This window comes from Zonotrichia leucophrys, chromosome 2 (genome assembly GCF_028769735.1).
Source record: "Zonotrichia leucophrys gambelii isolate GWCS_2022_RI chromosome 2, RI_Zleu_2.0, whole genome shotgun sequence".
Classification (NCBI taxonomy): Eukaryota; Metazoa; Chordata; class Aves; order Passeriformes; family Passerellidae; genus Zonotrichia; species Zonotrichia leucophrys.
Genome location: NC_088171.1, coordinates 60,582,521 through 60,609,976, shown reverse-complemented (window position 1 = coordinate 60,609,976; position 27,456 = coordinate 60,582,521). Strand labels below are relative to the sequence as shown.

At 40.5% G+C, this 27,456-nt stretch overlaps 1 protein-coding gene across 3 annotated transcripts in view; it reads right to left on the bottom strand.

Annotated features, from left to right (window-relative positions):
- The window catches only part of KIAA0319 (KIAA0319 ortholog), a 55,639-nt gene extending 36,638 nt beyond the window's left edge, over positions 1-19,001 (bottom strand). The window contains exons 1-2 of one of the 3 annotated variants that reach the window (XM_064705163.1): positions 18,781-19,001; positions 7,091-7,255 (exon numbers count right to left, since the gene is read on the bottom strand). In XM_064705163.1, the coding sequence (XP_064561233.1) occupies positions 7,091-7,139 (49 nt within the window). In that variant the 5' untranslated portion in view covers positions 7,140-7,255; positions 18,781-19,001. The other 2 variants (XM_064705162.1, XM_064705164.1) reach the window with 2 other exon arrangements.
- Between the last annotated feature and the right edge of the window lie 8,455 nt (positions 19,002-27,456).

Below are 27,456 nucleotides of genomic sequence, written 5' to 3'. Positions count from 1 at the left end.
GGAAACATGCTCTTAAAACAACCTATCCTGTTCTTATATAGCCCAAACATGAAGTATCCTTATCTGTACCCAGAAGACGGTCAAGATTTCTGCATTTTTTTTCTGTTACACTGCATATAAACATTTTCTCTACATTCCCTTTTACCTCCAAGAACATAAGACGGTGGCAGAGACTCAGAATTGCCATCACAAGTCTTTCATTTAAATTGTCTGCACAACTTAGAACAGGGGAGTCAGAAAAACTCTGGGTTAAAATGAAGTATAGGAGTCAGGCATCCCATTCAACCATTCTGTCTTTTTGCAGCTCAAATGCATTTAGTTAATCCCATAAATCAGTAGACAGATGAGTAACAGGCCTTTAAAAAGGGAAAACAGAAACATGACTCTGTGCAAATGTGAAGTATCAGGTCAGTAACAAATCATTATAATGAATACTTTAGGAACAGCACTATTAATGTGGGCCAAAAACCGCCTTTGATGGCTGTTTTCATCACCCCCCCCCCTTTAACTTATTCCTGAAACAGAACGTGAAGAGTATGTTAAAAAAAAAAACAAACAAACAAACAAAAAACTGAAGGTTTCACTATTTATTTGCTCAGAACAGAATGACCAATAGTTCTTGCTTAAGAGACAGGGTTACACAGCCGGGACATTCCACAGCTCTATCCTGAGGCCAGACTTCAAGTCCTCAATCAACTTCAAATCTCACTGTACCACTTTCAGTTTGACACATCAGTTATCACACTGCAGAGTCAACATCCCTCAAGAGTCATGGTGCTTTTTCAACCACAGAGAGAAACTTATCCAGCATATTTCTAAGATGATATATGAACCTAGATCTCCCCAAGTACGCAACGTAGCCACAAAACTTGACTACCTGCTTTTGCAAATGTGAGACGGTTTCATCCCAACAAGGAGCAGAAAAAAAATCTCAAAGTAATGGAAGTTTCATCTTGCTTTATCTAGCATTACACCTGAGTTGAATTGTAGCAGTAGGTGTGCAAGAAAGGATTAATTTATCAAGCTCTTTTAGCCTCATACTGGGTGTGTCTACTTCACATTAAAAATATGTATGATCTACTTAGAGTGAACTTGATCTGATCTCTAATTTCATATTCTCTTACATCTCATCTCCAGTTTGCAGTGGACTCAGAGATAGCAAGGTGTCTTATTTACAGAAAATTTACTGAAGGTGTGCAATATGAAAGGTCACTTAGTAACATTTGTATCTGCCACAGTACTACCCACTGTGTGAGATCATAGCACAACTATTTTATTTTAGTAAACTGATCTCAGGTATTAAACCTCTGTTCTACTCCAACCACTAATGGCAAAACCCAGCATCATGCAATTCTGTTTCAGTAGAACTCATTCAAGTTACTGATAGGAAGACTGATTCCCTTTATTAAAACCCCCTAAAACCCTCTGGAACATGACTCAAAAGCATAAAACTTCTGCAAGCAAAGTGTTTCCCTTCCTCTTAGCTGCAATCTGCTACATCTACAGCAGGACAACACTGACATATCCAGAGACCTAGTCAGGCAAGATGGTTACCATTAAAAAAAACCCAACCTGTATCCCTTACCAAAATCCTAACAGACTCACAGTGTGGAATACAGTTTCATTTTAAAGAGATTCACTCCTTTAATGAGGGAACATCCACACCTTTCTTTGAGCTTCACACTTCTGCTCCTTCACGTCTTGGAGCATGAGTCCATTGATGTCAGGAGCCCATCAGGAACACAGCTCTGTGTCTGATATATAATTGTCCCCCTGCTGCAGTTGGCTGGAGACCATTCCTCAAGTGGACATGGAAACCTAAGAGTCTCTCTCCCCCGTGCTCACACAGCCATGAGCACTTGAAAGATTTGCCAGCAAGTATTCTTTTCTTTAGTCGGTCAGTAGAAAATTGACCGTGTACTAACACTTATGTCATCACAGCTCATCACCCCAGCAGAACTATCCACTCTGTTTGCTTTCCCTAGCAGCAAACACTGCAAGAAGAAGCAGAAGGAACTGGCAAGAGGAAATGTACAGTAATAGAGAAAAGCTCAGATTCAGATGTTGCACCAAGAATTGTCACATTTGACCAGAATCCCATTACCTTTTTGCTGGCAGCACAACATTGAGAGCCCATATAGCACATTATTCTCACTGCCTAAAAGCCTCTCAACTATCTGAGCATGGAGGATCCTATATCAGTTTGTTACAGGAAGAGTAGGATTGTCCCTTTTTTCTTGGCATATGCTCCGTCTACTCTCTTTTAGCAGCAAACTAGTTTTATTCTGGTTTTAGGCTTAGTGATCTTTTTTTAAATCTATTCAAGTAACTTTTACCTCACTTGGTGAATTTTGAGATGAAATACACCACATCAGTAAAAAATAAGTTTTGTTTTTTCCTACTAGCATTATAACACACTGAAACAATTTTGATAAGTTTCTTGAAGCAAAATTAAAGTAAGTTTTTCATTTTAGTTACAGTCATCTAAGAGGAGAAATTAAAATTCCTATTTTCAAGCTAGAGATAATTTCCACAGCAGAGCTATAAACCCCTGCAAAGCACACTTCATATCATAAATGATGAAAAAGGCTTATACTCAATCAGCTTTGGTAATGCTCTACAGAGGGTACTGTCCTTGAAACCAAAAAATTAGTAGTAGAACTGACATCTGAACATTTCAACATCTGAATTGTCACTGCGTTGGTTCTTCTAGCAGCAACTAACATCTCTGCACACCATGAAAGCATTTTCATTCTTTTACTTCAGGCTGCCCTGAGGTTGTCTCTCAGGTCTTTAAACAAAAATACATATGCAATATCAAAGGCTATCAACAGTAAACATCTGCAAATAATGATCTGCAAAGCCTTTATAGGCTTTACGGCAGTCTTCATACTTCTTTTGTCCAGAATCTGTCAAGGCATCATAATTAGTTCAGTGGGTCTGATCATCCTTTCCAAGTATTGTTTTCATTCCATCAATTGTTATTGTCCCTGTTTGTCGCTGATAAACCAACTAAGCGCTATTTAAAAAGAAGGAAAAAAAAAGAGAATAAGAAAAAAGAAGAGTAGATGCACAGCCGCAACTACTGCATCCCTCCACAAGGAACTACCAGACCACTTCCAATGGAGGCATGGACAATGTGAACTAACCTGGCATATGGCGTAACTCACTATGAGCTCAGAGATCATAATCAAGCACCACACCATCCTGTATCTCTGGAAAGACCTGTGTGAACCAGGACACTAGAACATCTAGGCATGGTAGTAAAAGTAACAAAGAATGCACCACGACCCCAGGGCAGTGGTTCCACTGTCATTTCAAAGGCACACCCACATCATAAATTGTTCCTTGACACTCCTGGCCTGGGCTTTACATGTTAGACATGTAGGAAGAAAAGGGTATTAATATTTTTCAAAGTCCAAGACCAGTAGTACTGAAACGTGTTGAAAATTGAGGGCTTGTAATGTATTTAGAAACACCTTCTGCTAGAGTAAAGAAAAGGACATTGGTGAAGGCTATCAAGGAATATGGGCAGTCATATAATCTACATCTGGGCTACATGGATTTGAAAACAGGAGACCAGATGACACAAGACCTATGACTGCAATTACCTGGTAATTGCTGTTTATATTTTTGTTGGAGTGGCTAATCTCAAAACAAAGCACACAACACACACACAATATGACAAAACCAAGAGTCAGCCGTGAGAATGCTATTCATAATATTTGCAGAAATGCATTTTAACAGCACTATTTGCAAGGTCTGCTTCAAATGCCAAATTAAATATGCCTGCTCAAGATGAGAGCTAGACTTAATTGCTTCCAAGATACTGGACTCTCAGTTGCAAAGTAAACTCACTTTTCTGTGCTGGAAAACAATGTCTCCTCTTTCTCATAGAGAAAAAAGAAATTGATACATTAGCAAAAAACCATTAGTTAATGGCCAGAAGAATTGAAATGTATTTCAATATATGCTGTTTTCATCAATGAATGGATTCAAAAAACTGAAACAAGATTATAAGCACACTAAGGAATATGTATATGGATAAATTAGGAACTGCATCCAGAGATTTTGGAAATCAATCACCCAAAATGCATGAGATGTTGAGTGACAGAGACATGGTACCCACTCATACCCATTGCTACACTCAGCTCAAGCCTCCTGAAAGGCATGCACATTAGTCAGTGATGGATATCTGTATCAACTAGGTTTATGTGGCACATCTTGGCAGTAAGGGTGAGGGAAAATGGACTGCCAGAATGTCTTTGTGAGAAGACACCAGAAAATGCCCCATGTCAGGATAGAACCTGTTACAAGACTGACTCACAACTGGCTAAGGCTGGCCCAAATGGTTGATGGCAGCTCCTCTGTGATAAAGCTTTACAAAGAGGCAAAAAGTCTGGCACAAGTGCAGCAGGCAGGAGAGAGGAGTAAGAAAATGTGAGAAAAGCCATCTTGTACACAGCAAGGTCACTGAAGAAGGGGTAGGAGGTGCTTCAGTGCCAGTGCAGGGATTCCCCTGCAGCTGTGGTAAAAACCATGGTGATTCACTGCTTCATTGTCCTGCTGCAGTCCATGGAGATCCACATTGCAGCAGATATCCACCCCTAAAGCCCTTGGAGGACCCCACCTTGAACCAGGTGGGTAAGCCCTGAAGGAAGTTGTGAACCCTTGCTTAAACTCCTGGCTTGAGCAGGCTCCTGGCCTGAACCCCAAGCCCATGAAGAGTAATCCACACAGAAACACATTTTCCAGCAGGACCTGTGACCCCACAGGGGATCCACACTGGAACAGCTTGTTCCTGAAGGACCTTCATGTGAAAAGGTGGTGTAGTTCTTGAAGAGTGTGAGCCTGTGGGAAAGAACCATGGGCTCAAGAAAGAATAATTGGGAGTAAAGTTGAATACAGAAAGACGGGAGAAGTGAGGGCAAGGTGTTTTTACAGTAGTTCTTCTCATTATCCTGCTCTGCTTAACTGACAATAAATTAAAAAAATTTCACTAAGTCAAGTTTTGTCAGCTCTTGACTGTAACTGGTACATGAACGAGACATGATCTGTCTCAATCTCAATCTCAATCTCAGTCCATGGAGTTTTTAATCTTATTTTTCTCTCCTATCTTGCTGAGAAAGAGAAGTGATAGAGTGACTTGCTGTGCGCCTGGAAGCCAGCAAAGGTCAACCCACACATTCATTAAAAGCAGTAAAACACTATTAGTCAAAAACTATCATGCACGAAATAAAACTAAACAAACATCACCTAAACAGGACAAAGCAGCCCACCTCAATTTCTTTTAATGAACCAGAGCACATTTTTCAATATTCTTCCAATATTATTCATCAGTGAGGCTGTTTCTCTCTTTTCTCAGTGATGGAGTATCAAGCCTTTCTTTACTATATTAAGTCAGTCTTCTCCTTATCTTAAACTAAAACAAGTGTTGAGATAACCTGAGGTTTTTTAAAGAAAAGGTAACCTTTAAAAGCACAAGCTCATGGGCAAAAGAATCCTGCAGAATGAACATCTAGCAAATTCCTGAGTGCCAGTCAATTCACCTTAAAGCCGGCACTGAAAAGAAGCCCTTTTGACTTTAGAAGAGGTAAGCATTTACTGATACATTGTAGCAAACACATCCTGGAAATTAGACGGAACCTCCCAGTTTAAATTAATATTAATTGTATTAAAAATACTGCGAATTACGGAGATGGAAATAAATACTAACATTTTTATTAAAATAATATGAGCTATTAGGTTATATTATCCTCTGAACACTGTGAACTGGTAGTTGAGATACAGGTAGAGGCTTGAAGTACAGCCAGCATTTTGAGAGCAATGGCCTTGTTCTCAGATAAGCCAAGAGAGCATAGCAAATTTGCAATTAAAAACAGATAACTTCCTATATGTGTGTGGAAGATGTTCTAATCTGCTAACAATTAACAGTATTATCACAAGCATGAAACTGTGACATTCTCTACAGGCAAATTTCAGCATTTACTGCACAATACTGTCCTCTGCTGAAGTTGCTACAGTGTTTTTTTTTTCCTATAGATGCTAGTGTAGACCCTACAGCAGGTACTCAGTATCTCATAGGAGAGGATTCTATTTACAAAAGGCACACTTCTTCATTACAGCAACCAAAAACTCAGCTCCATGTTCTCGTCAAAAAGCTTGGCACTATGAGATCCTCATGGTGATGATGATTACCTCAAACACTACCTACAAGCTCAGACTACCCCCCTCAGCTTAGGCTAATAGCCATCTCCTTTAGTCCAACTTTTCCAAATTCAGCAGTCAAATTAAGCTTTAGCAAATTAATCAAATCTCTCCCTCATGAAACAGCTCATTCTGTTTACACTACAAGAAGTAAGAGCCAGACAGCAGTGCATTATTTTCTCAATTTCTGCTAATATGGATACTACCAGTACCAGCAGAGACAGAATTCAAACAATATTTTTATTAGGAAATAAACTCCACTTCTTATTATATTTTTCTTCAGTTACCATATCAAAACTATCTGCATTAGATTAAGTCTCTCTCTGACAGAAGCAGTATCAACTATCATTCTCCATCTTTCTAGTTATGGAAAAAAATTACCTATTCCTGTGGCTGAAGCAGAAATGTACAGGACTTTCCTGTTTTTGAAAGGACAGATATGTTTGTAGAGAGTATGATGAGGTTGGCTGGTTGAGTATGAGAGATGTGAACCAGTGCACTCATGCTACTCATATATAAACCACCTTATGACAATTCAGAACAAAAATGTAGCTCACAATGCAAGCAACACATTATTCTTCAATTGCTCTCCTGCAAGTGAAAAAGTGAGAAAACTCTTTGAACTCTCCCACCACCTACTCTTGCCCCATGCATCTTCCCCAAAACAGCCTGCTGAAATTGGCTTCAAACATCTACTCACAGCTGCCCTCCTCCATTGCAACTTACGAAGCTGTAACTTACCAAAGCTTTTTGCACTGAGGAATCACAGGATTTCCCAACTTTTGCCTTATTCATATTTATTTCACAGCTGTACACACACTCCAGGAGTATTAAACTCATTTGTTCTGTCTGGATGATTCAAACACAGGAGAAGTATTCCTACCTGTTATTGTCCACAGGAACAGGCAGAGTACACCAGGTCCAAATGCCATGCTGCACCAGGAAGGCAGTGACAGCCGCTTTTTCAGCCAGTGGTGTGGGAGATATAGGTCTTAATGCTGGGATTTTTTTCTAATACTGTTTAGTGCTCTGCTGTGGCCATTAAGCACTGAAACAGACAGCACAGGAAAAATTAGGTCAGATGTGAGCATAAGAATTAGAATTAATTAGAATGTCACAGTTAAAGACAATAGACAGGTGACATGCAGGCTTTATCATTACTTCCTGACTTCTTGATGGATGACATAGTAGATCAGGCATGCTGAAGATACAGAACAAGTTACCCACCTGGAAATCTTTTTCTCTAGATACACAGAAACACCTCAGAAATATTTGCACTCTTGGCCTCCAGTACCTGAAACCCCGCAAATGCTCTGTCTGCAGTTATCCAGACCCTGGTTTAGCTGTGACTTCAAACTAGCAGGTACTTTTAACCAAGGAATCACAGACAGCATTCTCCATGCTAAAATCCATGCAGTGTTAAGTCACCTTTTAGTGCTCAAGCTATTCTTTCCCAGCTATCAAGGCAACGCAAGCACAATTTCTAGGTAGACATTCCTTGTCAGGACACTAAATTCTCCAAGTAAGGTATCCTGAGCAACAAACAGATGTAAGGAATGAATTGTTCAAAGCAACATTACTCATGCAAGACTCATGCAACAAAAAAACCAGTTTAGCCAAACTCCCCCCACATAAAGGATCCTAAAAGGATGCTTGACCAAGAAACACTTCTGTAAATGAAAACACAGGTAGTGTTTTTTTCAGTGAATAGCCCTTTCCAAGGCAGAGTAGCGCACATTCATTACATGACTTTCATATTTCAGCTGCCTCTATCTACATGTGATAGAAATGCTGCTAACTGGCTGCTCTTGGCAGGTTCCTTGCCACACAATTTTATATGATGAAAAACCGCCTAGGTTTTTTCCCTTGGAAAAGGAAAAATAAGTTACTTAGACAAGCCAGGGCTGACTGAACTAGATTAGAAACCCTAGAAACTCAGTAGTTGGACTTTTGCTCTCTGAAAAGGGATCCTTTATAGGTGGCATGTCTCTAAGTCACACAAACAACTGGACTCTGATCTGTAACTTGCACTTCTGTGACTGACCACTGCTTTTGCAAAGCAAGACATGTATTTATCTCAAGACGAAAGGGACCAGATGTTTTTTTAGATGTTAGGAGTTCTATCAAACGCTGAGTGGATCAACTGATGGAATAAATATTTCCCCCAGTTAGTTCACTAAAGAGTATGGCTGCCTCCCTGAGGAAGCTGGACCAGCACAAGCCAAGTGAACAAGAAAAGGTCGCTTAACCGAATAGAGAGTTTAAAAACTAAACAACAAACAAAAAAATTTAAAAGACAGCAATGGGCCTGAGCTAGCTCCAACTCACATGTCCCATTCTACTGACAGAAGATGCTGTGATGCTGGGATTATAGAAATCAGTGAAGGGAATCACATTGGTATTCAGATAAAACTGCATATTGCCACTGCTACATTTTGCCAAATATAATGGATTTTGCATTGTGATTTCAGCATACTCTACATTGCTTCACTAAATCAGAAATCCCATGTCACAGTAAGTATCTCCAAATAATGAAGTCTGATATTAGACATTGCATTATTCTTACTCTTACTAACTTTCCAAAAGCCTGATCCTTGACTTCTTGTTTTGTTCTATCCAACATAAAACAAAATCCCCTTCTTAAGGCAGCTGCCTTAGTGAGGAGTAAGCTGGTCTCCCAAACTATTCCTATGCTGCACAATTAGAAAAATTATCTCTGATCACAAAAAACCCAAATTAACAAACCCAAAACAACAAAATACCAAACAAACACACATTATACTGCTTCTAAGATGATGCTATTTTAATATCTGTAGTTAGATGTTCTCTCAGGAAGCAATTCCTGCCAGAGGAGCTGTGCTCCTCTGTAGCAAATTTAGTAAGGCTTGACCTGAGAAAGAGCAAAAGGTTGTCTGGATGCTTCCAGGTACTACTTCTCTGATACAAAATTTTCAGCAACAGGGCCATTTTTTGCTTTCTTACATTACCTAATTGCTCCTCTGACCTTCCATCAACTATAGCCTTATTCAGTTTTGTAGCAGACAAAAGACCAAAAGTTCTTATTTTCTTTAAGCCAAGTCATTCTAAATGATCCACTTATGCAGCCACTGAAATAGCCACTGAGCAGGGTCAGGGTACAGGATCACTGGCAACTGAAGAGAAATGAGCACTTTTGCACAAGAGGGAAAGTGTCAGTCCTGAAGGTCCCACAACATGAAGCCTTGTATTTTGATTTCACTGCAAAGGTGAAGCAAATGGAATTGCTTAATTTCATGCTGAAATACACTATGGAGATTAACACAACCCATGCACAGAATGGTTGAGGTTAGAAGGGACTTCTGTAAGATACTTTATCCACACCCCTCAGCTCAAGTGGGGTAGCCTGGAGTTGGCTTCCAAGGACCACGTCCAGACAGATCCAGTACCTCTGAGGATGGAGACTCCACAACCTTCCTGGACAATCTGCCAGTATATGGTCACCCTCACCGTGAGAAAGTCTATTTATCCAGACCTTAGTTTTGCAGACAGGGATCTTCAGATGAAGAGAGATGACTTCTTTAGCCTTTCCTTAAGCTGAATGCAGCAGCATACACTTGCCCATGTACATTTATGCTAACACATTACTCAAAGTGATTATTTTTATTTGGTGCTTTATTTCAGACACTCAAACTAAACCAAAGAGATGTACAGAGCATATAATTTTTACAGGCTTCATCTTTCAGTGGTTTTTGAAATGTTCCTGTGGATTTTGAGAAAAAAACACAGTAGCAGAATTATGCTATGTTCCTACTAAATATCCCCATCTTATTAGCACAAACCCCAAGTACTTCATCCTTGAGGGAGAGAAGAGATTATTATGGTAAGATCACAATTTCACATACAGTCTTTTTCTTGTTTCTATGGAAATCCTTCTAGACTTGGAAAAGTTGTTAGCCACAAAAAAAAAAAAAAAAAAAATTTGCAGAAGAACTTACTACTGCAGATAAAGGTTTTTGAGAAACTGTGCATTTGCTGTAACCTTCACCCATTCCCAGAAGCAGCCAAATGGACCAGATGCCTAAGAGAGACTTTTAGTTCTTTAGCCTAAGGAAAAATGCATCAGGCTTGGTATCAAAACATCACAAGGTAAAAATTAACCACAACCAGAGGCAGAAAAATATTTTATTTATTTTACAGGCCTTTTCCTCTGCAAGGCCAACTCTACAATCTCACTGCCACTAAAAAGAGACAAGTAGCAGCTTCTTTTTACCATAGAACAGTTTCCTGAGGAGTCCACATAATAGCAACACTGACATGAGAGTCCACATTTTAGCAACACTAAGAAAAACACTGAGAAATGGTGCAAATTATCTGACTTTTTCAATGTTACTTGTCCCAGGTTCAGAAACAAAAGTTCCTGAAGCAAATGGGCATGGATTTGGCTGGTTGTTTTGGGTTTTTGTTTGTTTGTTTGGATTTTGTTTGGTTTATGTTGTAGTTGTTTGTTTGTGAATTTTTAGGGTTTTTTTGTTTGTTTGTTTTGGCTTTTTTTTCAATTTATATTAAGAAAACATGACTTAACAAAGCTGCAAAATGCTAGCCTTTGGACCACATGTACAATCTTCACTGAATCCTGATGGGACACACCATGTGAGGATACAGTGAATGCACAAAAGCAGCACTGTGTCCTCCCATGCTCCATTGTGGCTCCACATCTATTGATGTTTAATTTCCACATAATAAAAGAGCTCACATTCACTGCAGCACTAGCTTGTGCTTCCTGATATTAGGATCAAGCTCAGACACAAAGCACACCCAGTCACAATTCAGTGCACAGCTTCTGACCCACAGATGAGAACAAAGCTACCAGACACTGTGTGCCTTCTTAAACTGTTAAAACAGCAAACAGTGCTGCAGTGTGTGCTTGCAATGCTCCTCTTATCTTCCCCATGATACTTTTCTGTTCCACACAAGTGCAAGTTTCATCACACAAACACAAGACATATTAAAATTTAAGGTGGCCAGCCCTGAGATCCCAGCAATTAAAAATAACTAAGGCCACAAGATTATTTTGCTAGCTGAATCTCTATCCTTCACAGATAACACAAAGCCTGTTATTTTTACAGCAACACAAGCAGATAGCATTGCTGGTAATTACTTTGGCATTTCTTGGCTCTTAAAAGTTCAAGTCTGACTTGCACTCTTAGCTAGAAAAGGGATGGCAACCTTGAGCAGCTGGTATGGTCAAAACAGGTATGTATTATACATATACTGCCTTACTCTGAAAACTGTGTTTTTCTGTTCCAGCTGGCAGCTTTTGACAGTGCTCAATGCAACAGGATAAGAGAAAAGTCTGAACTGATCCCTCTATACAAACATTTTGACTCCATGACCTTTTAAACATTCGCAGCTGCTGATCAGGACCACATCTTTTATTAGCTAACACATGAACTACAACAGATTTCCATGGAAAGGAATTTTCTCCATATTCCTCTTCTCCTCCACGTCAAATCTCACTCTGCATTTTGGTTCACCTTAACTTTAAGGCAGACTCAAGTAATTTTCTCCCATAGAGAGAGAAAAGGGTCAGCCAAGCAGAACTATATTGCCATTTCCTACACATAATTAGGCCAGGGCCATTAGCAGTAAGAACGTGTACAGACTGAATTACCTGTGTCTGGGAATACATTCAAATCCTTCAGCTGTGGAACTGCAAACAGAGCATAAGGTAGTATGCTGGTGCTCCTCAGAAGGTGTAGCAGAATCCCTGCATGCCAACAAAATCAGAGACAGGGACAAATGGTGCCATGAAGGCAGTCAGAGAGCACTGCCTGGCAGCAGAAACCTCCAGGAGAATGAGGGGCCTGAACACTGGGTCCAGCCACACTGGCATCAGTGAGAAAGGCAGACAGGAGGTCCTTGCCTCCTTGCCCTTCTGGTCACCAGCACAGCTAGGGAACATGCCAAAAGAAATACTGAAACAGCATCCAAAACTCAAGCCACAGTAAAGCAAATCCCTAGTTTTGAACTGACAGCATTTCCTTTATAAAGCAGCCTGGCTAAGTACATGAACATATAACCACACTTAATGAAAGTGTCTATATGCGTAAACACACACACATACACACATATTTGTCAGCCTTTCTATTAAATGTAGTACAAAACAATCCTTCAGGAAATCCACCTCTCATGAAGAATTAAAATTAGTTATTTTATAAGTTATGGTACCTGCATTAGTACCTGAGACAGTTACTTAATAGCTGAGCATTACCATTGCATAAATACTGCAGAAGGAAAGAAAATTAAACTTCATGCCAGTAGCAATTGTCCCTAGTAACAGAGAGAAATACTCAGGACATATGCAGCCATTAGGATTTCTAACAATAACATGCGTTGCCTGAACACACATCATCAAAACTGCCACAAGTTAGGCATCTAAATAAAGGAGATAATTTTCAAGCCCTTCAGCAGATGTGGAAGGTATTGCAGAGTCATCAATGCTTATGACCTGTGCAAAGTCACCTTCCTCTCACACCATTTGCTAACTATTGTACCTATACTTGAAAACAAAACCATGACTTCTGATGGAATGTTATTGCAGCTGCAGGATATAACTATAATTGCAAATGTCTCTCTGCTTTATTAACAGGGTCTCCCACAGGTCTTAGTGAAGGCTGACATTAGGTTGGTATTACATCCCAACTATGAATCAATTTCCTCAGTCAGGTCCAGGACACAAACAGCAAGGTAATGGTGATAGAACAACAAACTGAATAGCTGAATATGTTCTCCCATGTTCAGCTGGATTGGATATGTGCTCAAATAGCTCCACTGGTAACCACAGCTCTTTGGTGCTAAGTGACACCAAACAGCCAGACAAAGAGAAAAGAGCAGTCCTGCACAGAAGGAGCAATTTTATTATACAAGATCACAGGAAACCTGCTACAAGATTTCCCTCATTACAACTGGGGTGGAGAGTGCAAACAATAGAGGAAATGCTAAAGCTGAGAGGGTTAGCAGGGGTATATGGGGTGAAGAGCTATTGACAAGGAAGGAAATATTCTGAACCCACCAATGAATGGTGGAGCTACTCTGCTAAGGTACAAAAACACCATAATGAGTGTCAGGACTGACATGTTTCACGATTGTTACTACTTAATCTTCAATACAGACATTTGCATAGCCCTGAGGTCAAACAGCCCAGCAAGGAGGGAAGGCTAATCAAAAACTAACCCTTAGGAAAATTATTAGCACAGAGTGAGATCAGTTAACATCTGAGAGCCTTTCTCTCCCCTCAACAGGCCAGACACATCAAAATACCTCTCTTCAGAAGGCAGTCAAACTGTTGGACAGCTCCTCTATACCATTATAGTCAGTTTCCATTTGTTTTCCACTTTCACAAGGACATAGAGGACAGAGAGAACTGATAAGTGAGGCAATCTTCAAATATGTACTCCACGATGAAAATTAAGTGAGACCCATAAAGGAAGAGCTTGAAGGAACAAGATGGTATCTTGTGCCTCCACAGCAGAGGTAAAGCAACCTTGCATAATTCTCTGGATTTTCATCTAGCCTGTCATTAGCCTTTCACTAAGAGTAGTTCAGAATGAATCTATCTATCTATCTATCTATCTATCTATCTATCTATCTATCTATCTATCTTCTAGTACTGAAATACTTTTTTCCCAACAGGAAAACAGGTGACAGAAGAAAACTATTCAATGGGTGTACATAACATCGCTTTTGAGCTTTGGATGGAAAAAGCAAAATCAGATTTAGCAAACTGCCTGCAAAAAGACATGTACAACTGCAGAGAAGGTGGTAGAAATCTTCTTTAGTTTGCAGAATCCAAATTTGCTGCTGCCCAACTGGTGACTGAAGGCCTGTGTGACAAAGTTGTGTGGTCTCAGTCGACTGACTGGTTCCTTCATTGCCGTTCTGGCAGAAAGCAATTACACACAGCAGGCTGCACTGCACAGCAGGCTCCAGCTTGGTACTGAGGCATCTCTGTGCAGCTCAGGGACAATTTGCGAGCGCAAGCTGATGCTTCTGGAGAAACTTGAGGAAATGAAAAGGAGAAGTGCAAGAAAGATTCTCCCATGGATAGTTTAATCTGGATCACATAATTGCAGAGAACACAAGAATGTATTTATTTTGCACTTGCTCGAGGTCAAAAATGACTATATTAAAACTATGAAAAGCTTTGCTATAGCATTGAGCTGCAACTAAGAGCAATTTTTTTCCACTTACATTCTACATCCTCAAATTAAAAGGAAAAATTAATTGATTCAAAATGCCATTATTAAATTGCAGTTCTTAGGATTTTGACAAATTTTCTTAAAGTGCCATTTCCTGAACTACAGCAATTACTGAAAAAGTCTCAGTCTTCAGTAGGGAAAAAACCCTCTCTCTACCGAAGAGAAAAATCCCACAGTTTAAACCCACAAGATTCATGGTTTTCATAGATTGGTCAAGACTTTAAATATTGCCATTTTTTTTTAAGAAAAACTTCATGGGGCAAAGTCATGACCACATTTAAATCAGTGCTAGGATTTATGATAACTTCAACTGTTGCAATTGATAATTCTGATATTTAGTATCTAATACTTAAAAAAAAAATCAAAAAAGAAAAATTACTCTTCTTGTAACATGATCTCTACCTAAGCATCAAACTAGTATTTGCAGACTGGTGGCCAAATTTTCAAACATACTATGCAGGAACCCCAGACACTGATCTCAGAAGTGCTGAATACAGAGATGATCACACTTCAAAGGAAATGGCAGACACTTTCTATCTCTGAAATGTAGAGGACAGCTGTCACATAAAACATGAGGATGTCTCAAAAAAACCCAAGTTGTAACCTCAGCCAAAGCAACACTAGCTACAGAAAGAGTTGCAAAAACATCTATGTTACTGTCTAGTGCAATTTGTTGCACTTAAATTAATGACTACATTTTACTTTGACACTCCAGTACTAATAGCACTCACAAGGCAAACACTGTGAAGCAAGACAATGCAAAACTACTGCAGTAAAATTAAAGTTTTACTGTAGAAGTTCTCTGAACCCACTTCCCTTGCAGGAGATTCAAGCTTTTTGATTTATGGCCTTCAGGTGATAAATACTACCTTCATTAATGAACAAAGCACCATACAGTAGGAGAAATGACAGTCTGACACTTGAAGTCAAATGAATGTACTAGGATGTTAGGTAATGTTTTTTGTATCATGCTATGGTGTGATAAAACCAGACTTAGAGGTGCAGCTGATTTATGAAAGCTTTCCAAGCTCTATACAGATTGATTGGCAGAGACTGGATCAAGAAATATAAGTATTAACATCAACTAAATTAATTAACCATTTCTGAGATTAGAGTACTGAACTTAGTGACTGCCTGAGATAAAATAACACACACTGAAGGAAAAAAGCTTGCATAAGGGGCATGGATACAGCAGCAGATAGCCAGAAAAGCCCCAGTCTTTCAGATCAAGTACACAAACATTCTCTCCATTTGTCTCATTATTTTATCACCTTCAAGAAAAGAGCTTTAGAGCAGTTGGATGCTGCAAATCTATTTCTAGACATGGGGAAGTCTTTTGACCCACATGAAAAAGGCAAGTTTTTATGCCCATTGTTAGTCTGCTGCCCTGTAGAGAAAAATCTCGTCTGAAAGATTTTTTTCACTTATGTAGCCTTTAAGCCACTCATTGATTTCAACCAGAGAAGAACTGATTACCAGAAGGTAATTAAATTCTCATGACTTTTGTAAAATAAGCTAGGCCAGAGAAAACAAAACTGCAATTTGAACATCTTTAGGCTCAAACCTCATACAATGTGCCATCCAGTTTCCATAATTGAAAATGGTAGCCCATGTGTTGTGAAATCAGTCCAGTCTGTGGAAAGAGGAAGCAGCGTGGCAAAAAAATGCAGAGATACAGGGAAAGACAATGAAAAAAATCAGGTTTTGACCTCAATACACAACTTTACAGAAATTTAATTAACTCTCCTGTTCAAGAAATCACTTGCTTGTAATAAACAGCTAAAGAACATGTGCACACACAGGCTTCCCTCAGATGCAAACTTCTGGAGCCCAATCTCAGATAACTGAGTACATTTTACTTCTCTAAAATCCATCTGTATTTTATGAGGGGAACTCCTTGCAACATGCAAAGTAATTAACAAACTGTACAGAGAACAGATTTATCAAAGAAAATACATTATGATAGGAAATAACCTTTGAACTGTCTCTTCATCAAGGTTAACTAGCCTGAAAACTGGCATTAGCCTTACAACATTTATATTATCACCAACTGGACTAACTCAATTCCAATCTGCTCAGTAAAAAATCACATCATCCTGAAAAATACTCAGTGGTCATACCCTGGCATCATTCGGGAAGAGATTAGATGCTTAAATGGGAAAGCAACTATATCTGCTGTTAAATTAGATTATAAATTTGTACAGAAAGGTACCTTGTGGCAGAAATTGAAAGCTAACAGCCTGACAGTAGGAAAGATTTCTCCCTATGGGTACAATATCCATTACAATGGTTTTTGCCTTCTCCACTGTCCTGAAATTGGAGACTGCTGGATATGCAGCACTTGTTCACAGCTCTACCTTTAATCACTGGTTTTCCATTAAGGATATACATTTAGTACCTCACATACTTACATATCAAAACTAGCATATATAAACCTTTCCCACACACTAAACGAAAGATCCGTAAGCAAATCTGTACCACTGGTATGCGTGGAAGCCCACAGAAAGCCTTTTCCAACATTGCAGAAAGTACAGCTGGGAAGGTTTAGAAAGACTCCACCTGAAACAGATATTGTGTCTTTGCACATGGGTAGGAGAGAGAATAAACTGTTTTTAAAGCATTCCTGATGGAGATTTCACTAGCAGGTTCAGAAACCTGCCCATGGTAACTCCTCCATCTTCATGCCACTGAAATTAGCAGCCAGCTCAGACAGCATCCAAAACCAAAGTGGTGAGAGGTCAACACAATGCAAAGCTGAACCAAACTACAGCATCTCCAGGTCACCACAACTTTGTCAACTCATGCAGTTTGTTACAGCTCACTGATACACAGCTAGTGAAGATGAAACAGATTAATAGTTGCATGTGTTCTCCGTGGAATCTGAAGTTTTCAGAAGTACTCCTTCAGCCCCTCCACCACAGTATTCCCCAAAGGACATGGTGGGGAAAAGACTAAGCTGGGCAAGCAATCCCTGCGCACAGCATCCTCGACAGACCACCATGATCATGATTCCACTTATCTTAAACAATGTAAAGTCCAGGCTATACTGCATTCTCCACTACCTTGTGCTTAGCGAAAAGCATCAGCCCAAGAAGCTTGTACACACCACTCTCACCTTACCTGCACCACTCAGACCTACAACATGCTGAGCAGCTCCCCTCCCATCATCTAAGCTACCAAAATGAGTATAGACAGTATTATCTGTTAACTCTGTTTTTTGGAGATTCAAATTTGGCTCAACACAATGTCTTAACTGTGAAATACCAACTGCAACAGTCAAATTTTGTAAAACACAAGGACACTTACATGATACTTACATTTCTCAGAATTGTGTGGCTGAGGATCACTCTCCAACTACAAGACATTGCAAAGGCAAAAAGAGAGAGAGAACCTACCCCAAAGAGTTTAATATATCAACTGCACTGTCTTGTCATGCAGTCAGTGTGAGGAACATGAGAGTGCTCCTGCAGTATAAACAGATAAGGGAGGAATAGAGGGCAAAACAGTTTGCCTTTCATTTTGTTCCCTCAACTATCTGACTATTCTGCAATAGGCGCTTGAAGGGGGTCAGGAGAAGGATGGAAATGTTTCTGTATAGCAACCATCATGCAGATAACACCCAAAACTGCAGTGATATAAAAATCACACATAGCACTTTCTCCTGTTTAAGCTCTGTCCTACTGTTCGGAATGCAATCTAACAAAGCCTTTCACATACTACACATTAGCACCATTCTCAGCAGGCACATAAATACACGTCTGGGCTGTAACAAAAACACACTTTGACAGAAGACTGGAGGGCAGCTTCGTGAGAGCAATATTCTTACATTCCTTGGATACATAAATATCAATATATACAAACACACAGAGAACAACATAAAGCTATGATTTCTGATCTCGAATTCACATAGCTAAATGCACATGAATACCTAGGAAATATGCTATCAAAACTGATCCTTCATACATAAATAAATGCATCTATCTGCCAACACGCACACACATTTCCCTAAAGCAGCCCACTGTTGTATCTCCCCACGCTCCCGGCCTAACAGGTCGCACAGAATACACACTTTGCCTCACGCAGACGGGGGAGTCAAGGAGTGAAGGAGAACTCCCTGGAAGACCGGGTGGCTCACCGCTACCGCTGTCCCGCAGCCTTCCAGCCCGGCGTTCCCAGCTCCTTCCCGCGGAGCTCGGGCTGCGCCCCGCCGGGAGCCGAGGGCGGCCGCCCAGCGCTCAGCTGCGGAGCGCCTCGCCCGGAGCACCGGCTGCGCTTTCCGCCCCTTCCCCACCCTCGCCCAGGCCGCGGCGGCGATCCCATCTCCTGGCGACCCTACCTAGCGGAGGGCGGGAGCCGGCGCCGCCCCGCCGCCCCTCCTCGCTCCCTCCCGCGGGTGCTGGGCGCCGGGAGCGGGCGTGGGGCCGGAGCGGGGCCGGGCTGGGAGGTGCCGCCACCTCCTCCTCGCCGCTGCTGACTCAGGAGCAGGCGCCGTCCCTCACGCCGCTGCCGAGGGGCGGCCGCCGCGTTCCGCGCAGGATCGCTGCCCACAGCCCCGCCGGGCACGCACCCCCCGCCGCCGCGGCAGCAGCGGGCCGCACCTGTGGGCAGCCCTGGGCACGGCGGGGAGGGCTGCGAGGCGGCCCCGGGCGGGGAGGTGGGGTCGGTCCAGCTCCATCCCTAGAGGGAGTCGGAGGGGTTCCTGCCGGCGGCAAGGAGAGGGGATGCCGCGTCTCCATCTTGAGGAGGGGGCGAGCGGGAGGCGCAGCCCCTGGGCACAGGGTCCCGCTGCCGTCCTCCCCGCCCGGCGGGACCGTGGTGGCACCTGCCACGGCATTGCGCCCACAGGGCTTTTACTGTTCCATGGACGCGACCTGGAGACAGAGCAGCGAGAGGTCTCCCAGGTCTGAAGCCCTTCAGCAAGGGTCTGAAGGTGTCGAGCCGCCAAGCTGTAGCGGGGAGGCAGCCGAGCTTTCGCTCTGCCTCCCGCCGCTTTGGGTACCAGGGGCCGAAAGGCGACCACGGCACTGCTGCGGGTCTCGAAGGTGGATCCCACACCCAATCCCTGAGTGCAGGTCTCCCTACTTTTGCCACCTGCTCGGCTTTTCGCTGCTCTGTTTCCCCGTGCAGCGTTCTGGGGACGCTGTTACTGCTGGTAGGGATTTCCCACGGTGGCTGCAGCAGGAGGCCAGCCCCTATCAGGCGTGAGATGCGCTGCTAGCTCACACATCCTCATTCTATCTTCCTTCTGATCCTTACCTTTCCAATCTTCTGCTGAATGTTGGGCTGGGGAGCCAGTGCTGCTCATCTGACAAAGTCCCACATCCTAAGGGCAAATATTTCTGTTGGAAGTCTCTGCAAGAGAACCCATAGCTTATTCAGAATAGCTTTTCAACAAAATATTCAGCATTTCTCTGTCTTTGATTTTGCTCTATTTTTGCCACATTGCCATTTTCTGTTTGCAGTCAGAGCATGCAGAAATGGTTTGATTACTTCTTTGATTTTTACAGCTCCACTCCAAAATAATACACCAGTTTGATTTGGAAAGAGGCATTTTTCTACTCAACACCAAAGCCCACGTGGCACAGAGAAGTGATTTAAGTATATCCACCTCAGCAACATTGTACAACAAGCTATTTCATTTTTACGTGAAATAAAGCAAAAAAAGCAGTGAATTTCAGACTTGCAAAGGTTTCATGCTGTTTTGCACCAGCCTATCAAGGTCCCAGATCCTCTGTTCCACCTGTTAGTGATGCTACTGTATTGCCAAGTTCTGCTCAGTCTTTAATGAATTGCCAGTGCTTGACTCAGGGTAAACAGTGTTTTGCAGTTAAAATGCTTTGATGAAAAAATCAAAGCATTTTAAGGATGCAAAAATGTCATCTCTTGAGTGAACAACAGCTTTTACCTCCTTGTCTGATTCCCACCTTACCAACTGTATTCAACAATGGTCTGTTATGATATTTCCTGAAGCTACTTTATGTCTTCCTCAGTATGGGAAGGTCGTGACTCATGTGCTTGCTCTCAAAAGTAAGGAATGATATCTCAGAACTGTAATTGTGGATTGCTTTTGAATATATATGAAGGAGCCTAAAGGAGCTGTCTGTTGACATTGAATTTTTTTTTTTTCTTCTGTGCTCTTGTGCCAATTTTGATTCCACAGCTTCTGCAATTTCAGCATGTTGGCTGTTTTGGCCGCTTAGAGAGACCAAGTCTACTAATTTGAAGTAAAAAAGTATCATGTGAATTCCTAAAACATGTTCTAATAACAACACAAAAGGAAGAGAAGACTTATTATTTCCACTGCTGACCTAGTCTACTTAACTTGGAAGAGGATGTGTGTGCAGAGAGAGGAAGCCTGGATATCTTTCCTTTGTGGCAGCCCCATTTCTCATGCCTTGAAGCCTTCCTGCCAGCACTGGGACTCGATTTACTGGCCCAGTGGGACAAGAAAATTGACCTCCAATGCTTCATATGGTTGTGTGATCCTGATTTTACTGACTGCCACCAGATACAGTGGCACTTTTTTTTTTTTAAATTATTTTCTCTGCAGGAATTATTATTCTCTCAATGTTAGCACTATTTGAAGGATCTGTGTAGGTATGCAAAAGGCTTCTTAGCACAGCACAAGCTTAGGGACACAAGTCTTCTGCATATCCTGTCAGGAGGTTCTTCCCACTGTCTTAATTAAAACAGGGTGAAAAAGTATGAAAGCAGTGACTGTCCCTATTTACTTTCCCTGCACAGGGGTGCCTGATCCAGTGCCCTTGGCTTTTCAGATTGCCTCCTCCACTGAGTAATCAAGATGCAGCTACTCCTACACAAACACAGAGGAATTGGAGCAAACATCTTCGAGAAACCCTGCAGCAGCACCTGGTGCCTGTTCTGCTGCCAGTCTGTAAACTCCAGAAATGCTATGAAATGGCTAAACAGATTGTGAAGGCAGGCTTGCTGCAGATGGGTGAGGCTAAGAAGGTATTTTCTTGCTGAGCCTTTCTTGCCTTTCACATAATTGATAAATTAATAGGCTTAACTCTCCCGAAATAATAGTCTTAGCATGCCATAATGCTATCTCAAAATCATTAAAACTTCAAAATCTGGCCCCTCTAGGTGAATGTTGATCTGGTTACCTCCAGCTGCCTTCCCACAATAAGTGCTTTCATTTGATCAGACAAAAGTCTCGTGGAGCTGTCATCACCCAGGACAATTAACTCAGCACCAGATATCCAGGTTCATTTTGGAGTCTGCCCCTGACATGCACCTCCCATCACTGCCAAGTGGACTTTATGAGCAGCTTCTTGCTGTGACAGGGAAGCCCTGACCTGAGACATAACACAACATTATGGTGATGTACAGGAGGTCCCTGCCCCCAGAGGGGGCGGGCACAGCCCTGCATTCTATTCTCCTATCCCTTTTCAACTGGATTGCTAAACCAGCTGCTCAGAAGTTTTCCCTGTGACATCTGTTTCAGAAGAAAGAGGTTTGGGGTATATGCCACTTAGGTCACATTACTTAACCCGTATTAGATTGTGTTTCACTTTTCTGAAAATAACCTTTTCCCACCTCCCATTTAAATAGGTAAAATAACTTCATATGTTTCAGTTCAAGGAAGAGTCTACCAACATTGAAAAAGAGGGTAGTATTCACCTTCAAGGCACCTGAGACGGATTTTCTTTTTGATTCATTAGTAATAGTAAAAGTTTTTGAAAGCTGGAAGGAGGTGAGTTCCCTTTGGCCACATTTGTCCATTTGTTCTTACATGTCATTTCTACTGCCAGCCCAGGTAAAGCTTCTGCCTTGACCAATTGTGTCTGAGTAGGTTTTTATCTTTTTATTGGCTTCTCTGTTCCACCAGTGACAGTATCAGGAAATCTAATAAGAGTGCAAAAGGTTAGAGTGACATGGTATAACTCTTTCCTTCTTCCTGTTGTTGAAGCATGTTATGTTTCATTGAGGCAGTCTATACTTTTTCCCCGTTCCTTAATCAAAACTGTAGTTTTACAACTTTTCTGTATGTTTTTAAGTCCATTTATTGTCAACTATGCATGAATCCATAAATAATGACAGAGTAATGATCTTTCCATGGGATGTTGCAGATTCAATATTACTTTCATTTCAATTGTAATGTAACAACATTCCTGCCTACTGTATCTTCCATTTAAGCCTCCTGTTTTCTCAGCCTGACTGAAATGACAGCCTCTTTGTAAATACATTTTTGTTATTTACAGTTTCAGATTATTTTCTGTAGTTAAAATCAGATTATTTTCAATAGCTAAGAGCATAAATGTTTTTTAGATGTATACTTTTAGTCACGATAAAATGACTTCCTGTTATTACTGTGGTTTTGCTTCCCTCTTTTTTTCTTTTTAAATCCATCTAATTATTATTTATCTCACAGTTGTTTAGCATTTCTTTATTTTGTTACATCTCTTCTGTTTCAGTAACTTCAGGCTATTTTCATGTAGAAATGTTTAAAGTTTTGCCTGGATTCTCAAAAGAAGTTGCTTTTCTTGATGCATAAATCAAAATATTAATAAAATAATTTTTCTGATCATATGGAATTTTATCAAGGTCCATTGTTGTTTCTGATTATCAATAGGAGATAATCACTGCATCTTCTTATATTCCAAGTTCATTTAAATCCTTTGTGATGGAGAGTTTCCATAACATCATATCACTGATTCAGGAAAATAATTCAAATTCTAAGTTGTAGCCTAAATATTTTGTTAGGTTTTACATTTTTTGTTTTTATAACGTTAAATATTTTGGTGTTTTCATACCAGTTTGAATTGCCATATTCAGTAGTTATGTTGCCTTTTACATCAATGTAAGAGGTAAATTGATATAAGGGCTCTGTCTCTTGACTGTCAGCGATATTGGTATGTATTAAGTGGTTTAAAATGTATTTAATTAAAGATGTAGTGCTTGGTTAATATTCGGTAGTCAGTAAAACATTTAGCATTTATGCCTTTTTTTTTCCTTAAATATGATTACTTTACTGTAGTTTAAAAAGATTTTTTTAAAGCTGTATGCAAGATTTTCTCATTCTGAAAGAATGACTAACCACTTAATTGCACCAAATATAATATTCTTCTTGCCTGTCTTTGCAATTAGAAAAATGAATTGTCTCTTACAAAGTGTTATGACTTTGCTTCTGCCTAATAAAAATATTACATCCCCACTCACTCACTCTTTCAAAGGTGAAGAAACACTACTGATCAAAGGAGGGAGCAGTTAGTCAGCTCTAGAGATGGATCTGCAGCTTAAGTGTGATGCTAAGTCACTCAAAGTTCTGAAATCTCTTTTTTCTTTTATTTCTTCTCCAAATTAAAAACCTGTCCTACAATATCTGCCATTAATAGTATTTTTCCTTTTTTTCAAAATTGTACTGAAGGTACACAAAGAAACAAAAGTAGTTATAATGTAGTAGGGTGTGTAAACTGGTTCTTCTTTGACAAAGCATGAGTTTATGGTGCTTTCCCTTTCTCAGGGATCCTTAGCAATGTTAAATTCCTATTCCCTGTCTTCACCTTGCCCATGAGTCCATGAGGCTGCAACTCCTAGGGATAGGATAGGAGATGTAAGCAATGAAAGCAAATCTCATGGTTTTTCTTTCCTCTTAGTGAGGAAGAAGAGAATGTGAAGCAAATCAAAAGTTGTGAGCACTGTTTGCTTGCGCTGTCATTGTCACTCACAACCAGGTGTAGGAGAACAGGGAACACTTGCATTGTTAAAGTTTCAGATGTAGAGTGACAACTGGTGCAGAAGAAATTCCTTAAAAATTCCAGTAAATATGAACTGAATTTGTGAGTCTTAACTAGACTGCCTTTTTTCTGCATCATATGACCCTAATAACTAGACTTACAAATTTCATACCACTGTTATCACTTAAATTACAGTCCCAATTCTTAGCACTTAAATGCTCCTAGTCACTTAAGATGGAGGGAGTAATTTAATTTAACATCAGATTCATTCCTTGTAAAAAAAACCCACATAGGTTAAAGGCGTATAAAAGGCAAACATAAAACACAGTTTGGCACTGTGGGAAACCACAAACAAGGTTATACCACACTTTTCTCTATCATCATCATTTCCTTGAAAGTCTAAGCAAATAAAAAGCTTTTCAAAATGAAAAAAAAACCACCAAAAAGCCACAGGTACTCACTATTGCTGTTATTTTTGAGAGCTGTTCCATAAAAATTAGCAGGCACCTGAGGATTTTATGAGCTTTTAGTTATTTGGGAACATAAATGAATAAATCAAAGACTGAGTTTTCTGTCTTAGCTGTCATGAGACTTTACAATGATGTTGATAAGCCAAGTTACTCCTGAGAAGCTTTCTGGGTATGTTAAGAATAGGTGCTTAAAAATTTTATTTCAGTTGTCATATTATGGTTTCACTTCCTGTAGCCAAAAATAATGAAAACTGTGCCTAGATGTGGTATGACTTTAGGTCAGGGCAGCTTCTTGAGGCCAGGAGGAGACCCGGGCTCCTGATCATAGAGGAAGGGCTGCTTCTCACTCCATCCCTCTCCTCAGTTTGAATGTCCTCGGTGATTTCCTGTCATGTCATGCTCTCCTGCAGCAGAGAGGCACATGACCGTGGCTGTAGGACATGAGCATCCCTGTGCATGAGCAGGATGAGCCCCTGCCTCAGCAAGGCCAGGGCATTGCACAGCTTCCAGGGAGGGCCCTCAGGTCCCAGAGTGATGAGAGGGGAGGAAAGGGTGTGTGGTGAAACAGGATGTGAGATGGGAGCGCTCACCCCTCTGATCCCTGCAGCTGTCTTCCCCTCACATTTTGAAAGTTTACAGCCGTTGCCTGCAATAGCTGGGTCCTGTAGCGCTAAGCAGTGCTTATAAACACGTGAGCTATTGTGGCCATCTTATTGCAGGGGTTCCCTACTCTTGTCTCCTTATCACAAAAGCTTCTTGGTGTTTCTCATGGGCATCTCCTCAGAGCACTGACTCTTTTATCTTCACAAAGTAACCAACTAACTCCAGTTCCCTTCTCACCCAGCCACCCCACTCTTTTATAGCACTCTTCTTCTCATTGGTTACAGCTGTGGCCTGTAAAGTCAGGCCTGTTCCTAATCTTTGATAATTGGCCCAGCTGCAACTCCTTAGGGGTAAGATTACTTTCTACACTATCTTTATTTTCTTATATTCTATCCCCCTACAAGCTGTAGACAGGAATTAAACACACTGGCATAGGTTGCACACATCAAATTAGAATAAAATGACTGGCCGTTTTGGTCTATGGTGACAAAGATGCTCAACCAGAAATTGTACTGTGATATCAGCCTTCCTAAAAGAAAAAGCTGACTGGAAAAAGGAAATAAAAGCAGATAGAGCCTTTTTAATAAAGAAATGGTGTCATCATTGCCCATTTTTATAGCCATATCACTGTGCTGTTTATGGTTACAGGGAGATGTGTAGGGCTCAGAACAGAAAATCCAGGCTATATCCAATTATTCAGGCTGAGCTTCAAGTGTTTTTGTAGCTCACAGTGTAGTTTTGTCTTGAGCAGAATCTTTCATGTAACACTCATACTTACTGTCTTTTATGTTGGAGATCTGATTGTTAAAATTACATGTCAAGGATTTCTTACATAAGCACAGTCAACCCAAATGGTTATTCAGTGCAGTACCCAGTCCTATACTGTTGCCAAAATCAGGCAGCTAGAGAAAAATATACATGGTAGCTTTTACATTTGCTAGTTTTTTCTTTGTGAGCTGATTGTAGTATTCCTGTGTATTTCTAGTCCATGAGCATCCAAGTTCCATTTGACCTTGTGTTAGCTCTTAGTTTTCATACCATCTGTTGGCAAGAAATTACAGAGCTCCAAGGCTTCAAACACCTACAGCTTGGTATCCTCAAACAAATTCAAACAAAGCATAGGGAGGTTGAATTGTCAAATAAGTGACTCAGAACAGGCATCAGAAAAGTCTGATAACCTGAATCCACCCCAGACAGGCACTGTACATAACATTCTAGCTTTACACTTTTTTTTTTTTCAGTATTACTGAAATTCTGCAGTATATCTTTTCTATTTCCATGCAGCTATTTTCAAACACACAGAAGCAGGTTCCATGGCAAAGAGTGCAACTCTCCTAGCAAAGTGATTTTGGCCAGTTCTTGTAAGTCACATGAAAATCCTGGACTCAGAATCTTGCTAATGTTTGAGCTAAACATCCCAATTTAATTTTTGCCATCAGGTCAAGCCTAAAGATTTAGCTCCATACTTTGTGTCAACGCTTTTGACAGTGTTACTAGAATGTTTTCTGCTTCATTAGCAGATTAGTGTTTTGAGGACCAGCTTTCATGAACTCGCAGCATCACAGTGAATTCTGCATGCAATTTTAATGCCTTTGGTTTGTAACACTGGTAACTTAAGATGTCATTCCTCAACTATAGTTAATATTATTTAATTTGGTCCTAAATTAAGTATGATTATGAATTTGGAAATCTCTTCATGGAGATGTTTACTCAGCTGACTACCAGCATTCTTAATCAGCTAGCAAACTCAAAACTCAAACTTTGATGTAAGTTGTGAAAATCTGTTTAAAAGAGAGGAAAGGTGGCAATTTGACAGAAGAAAAATAATTACTAATTATATTTTAAAGAAACCAAACCAGCTTTCTTCTTCTGCAGCTAATCAGACTCCTGCCACAGATTCTGTAATATCTTAGAATAAGAATGGTCAACCATCTAAAATTGCAATATAATATTTTAAACAGCAGAATCTGGGTCTCTAGAATTTATTCTTATATTTCTAAGCAGATTGTAAAGCTGTCCATTAACTTTATCCAACTTTAGAAGGAGAGTATATGTTTCAGAAATGAAAGCCATTTCTATTTTTTGCCCACATTTTATACATTTGAAAAGTTGCTGTCAATAATACACAGTTAACACTAGAAAGAAAGTACTACGAATTTCCTGTATGGATTTTAAAAAATATTTATAGATGAAACATAGTGTCTTAGACAAGGAAATAGAGAGATATCCATTTACAAG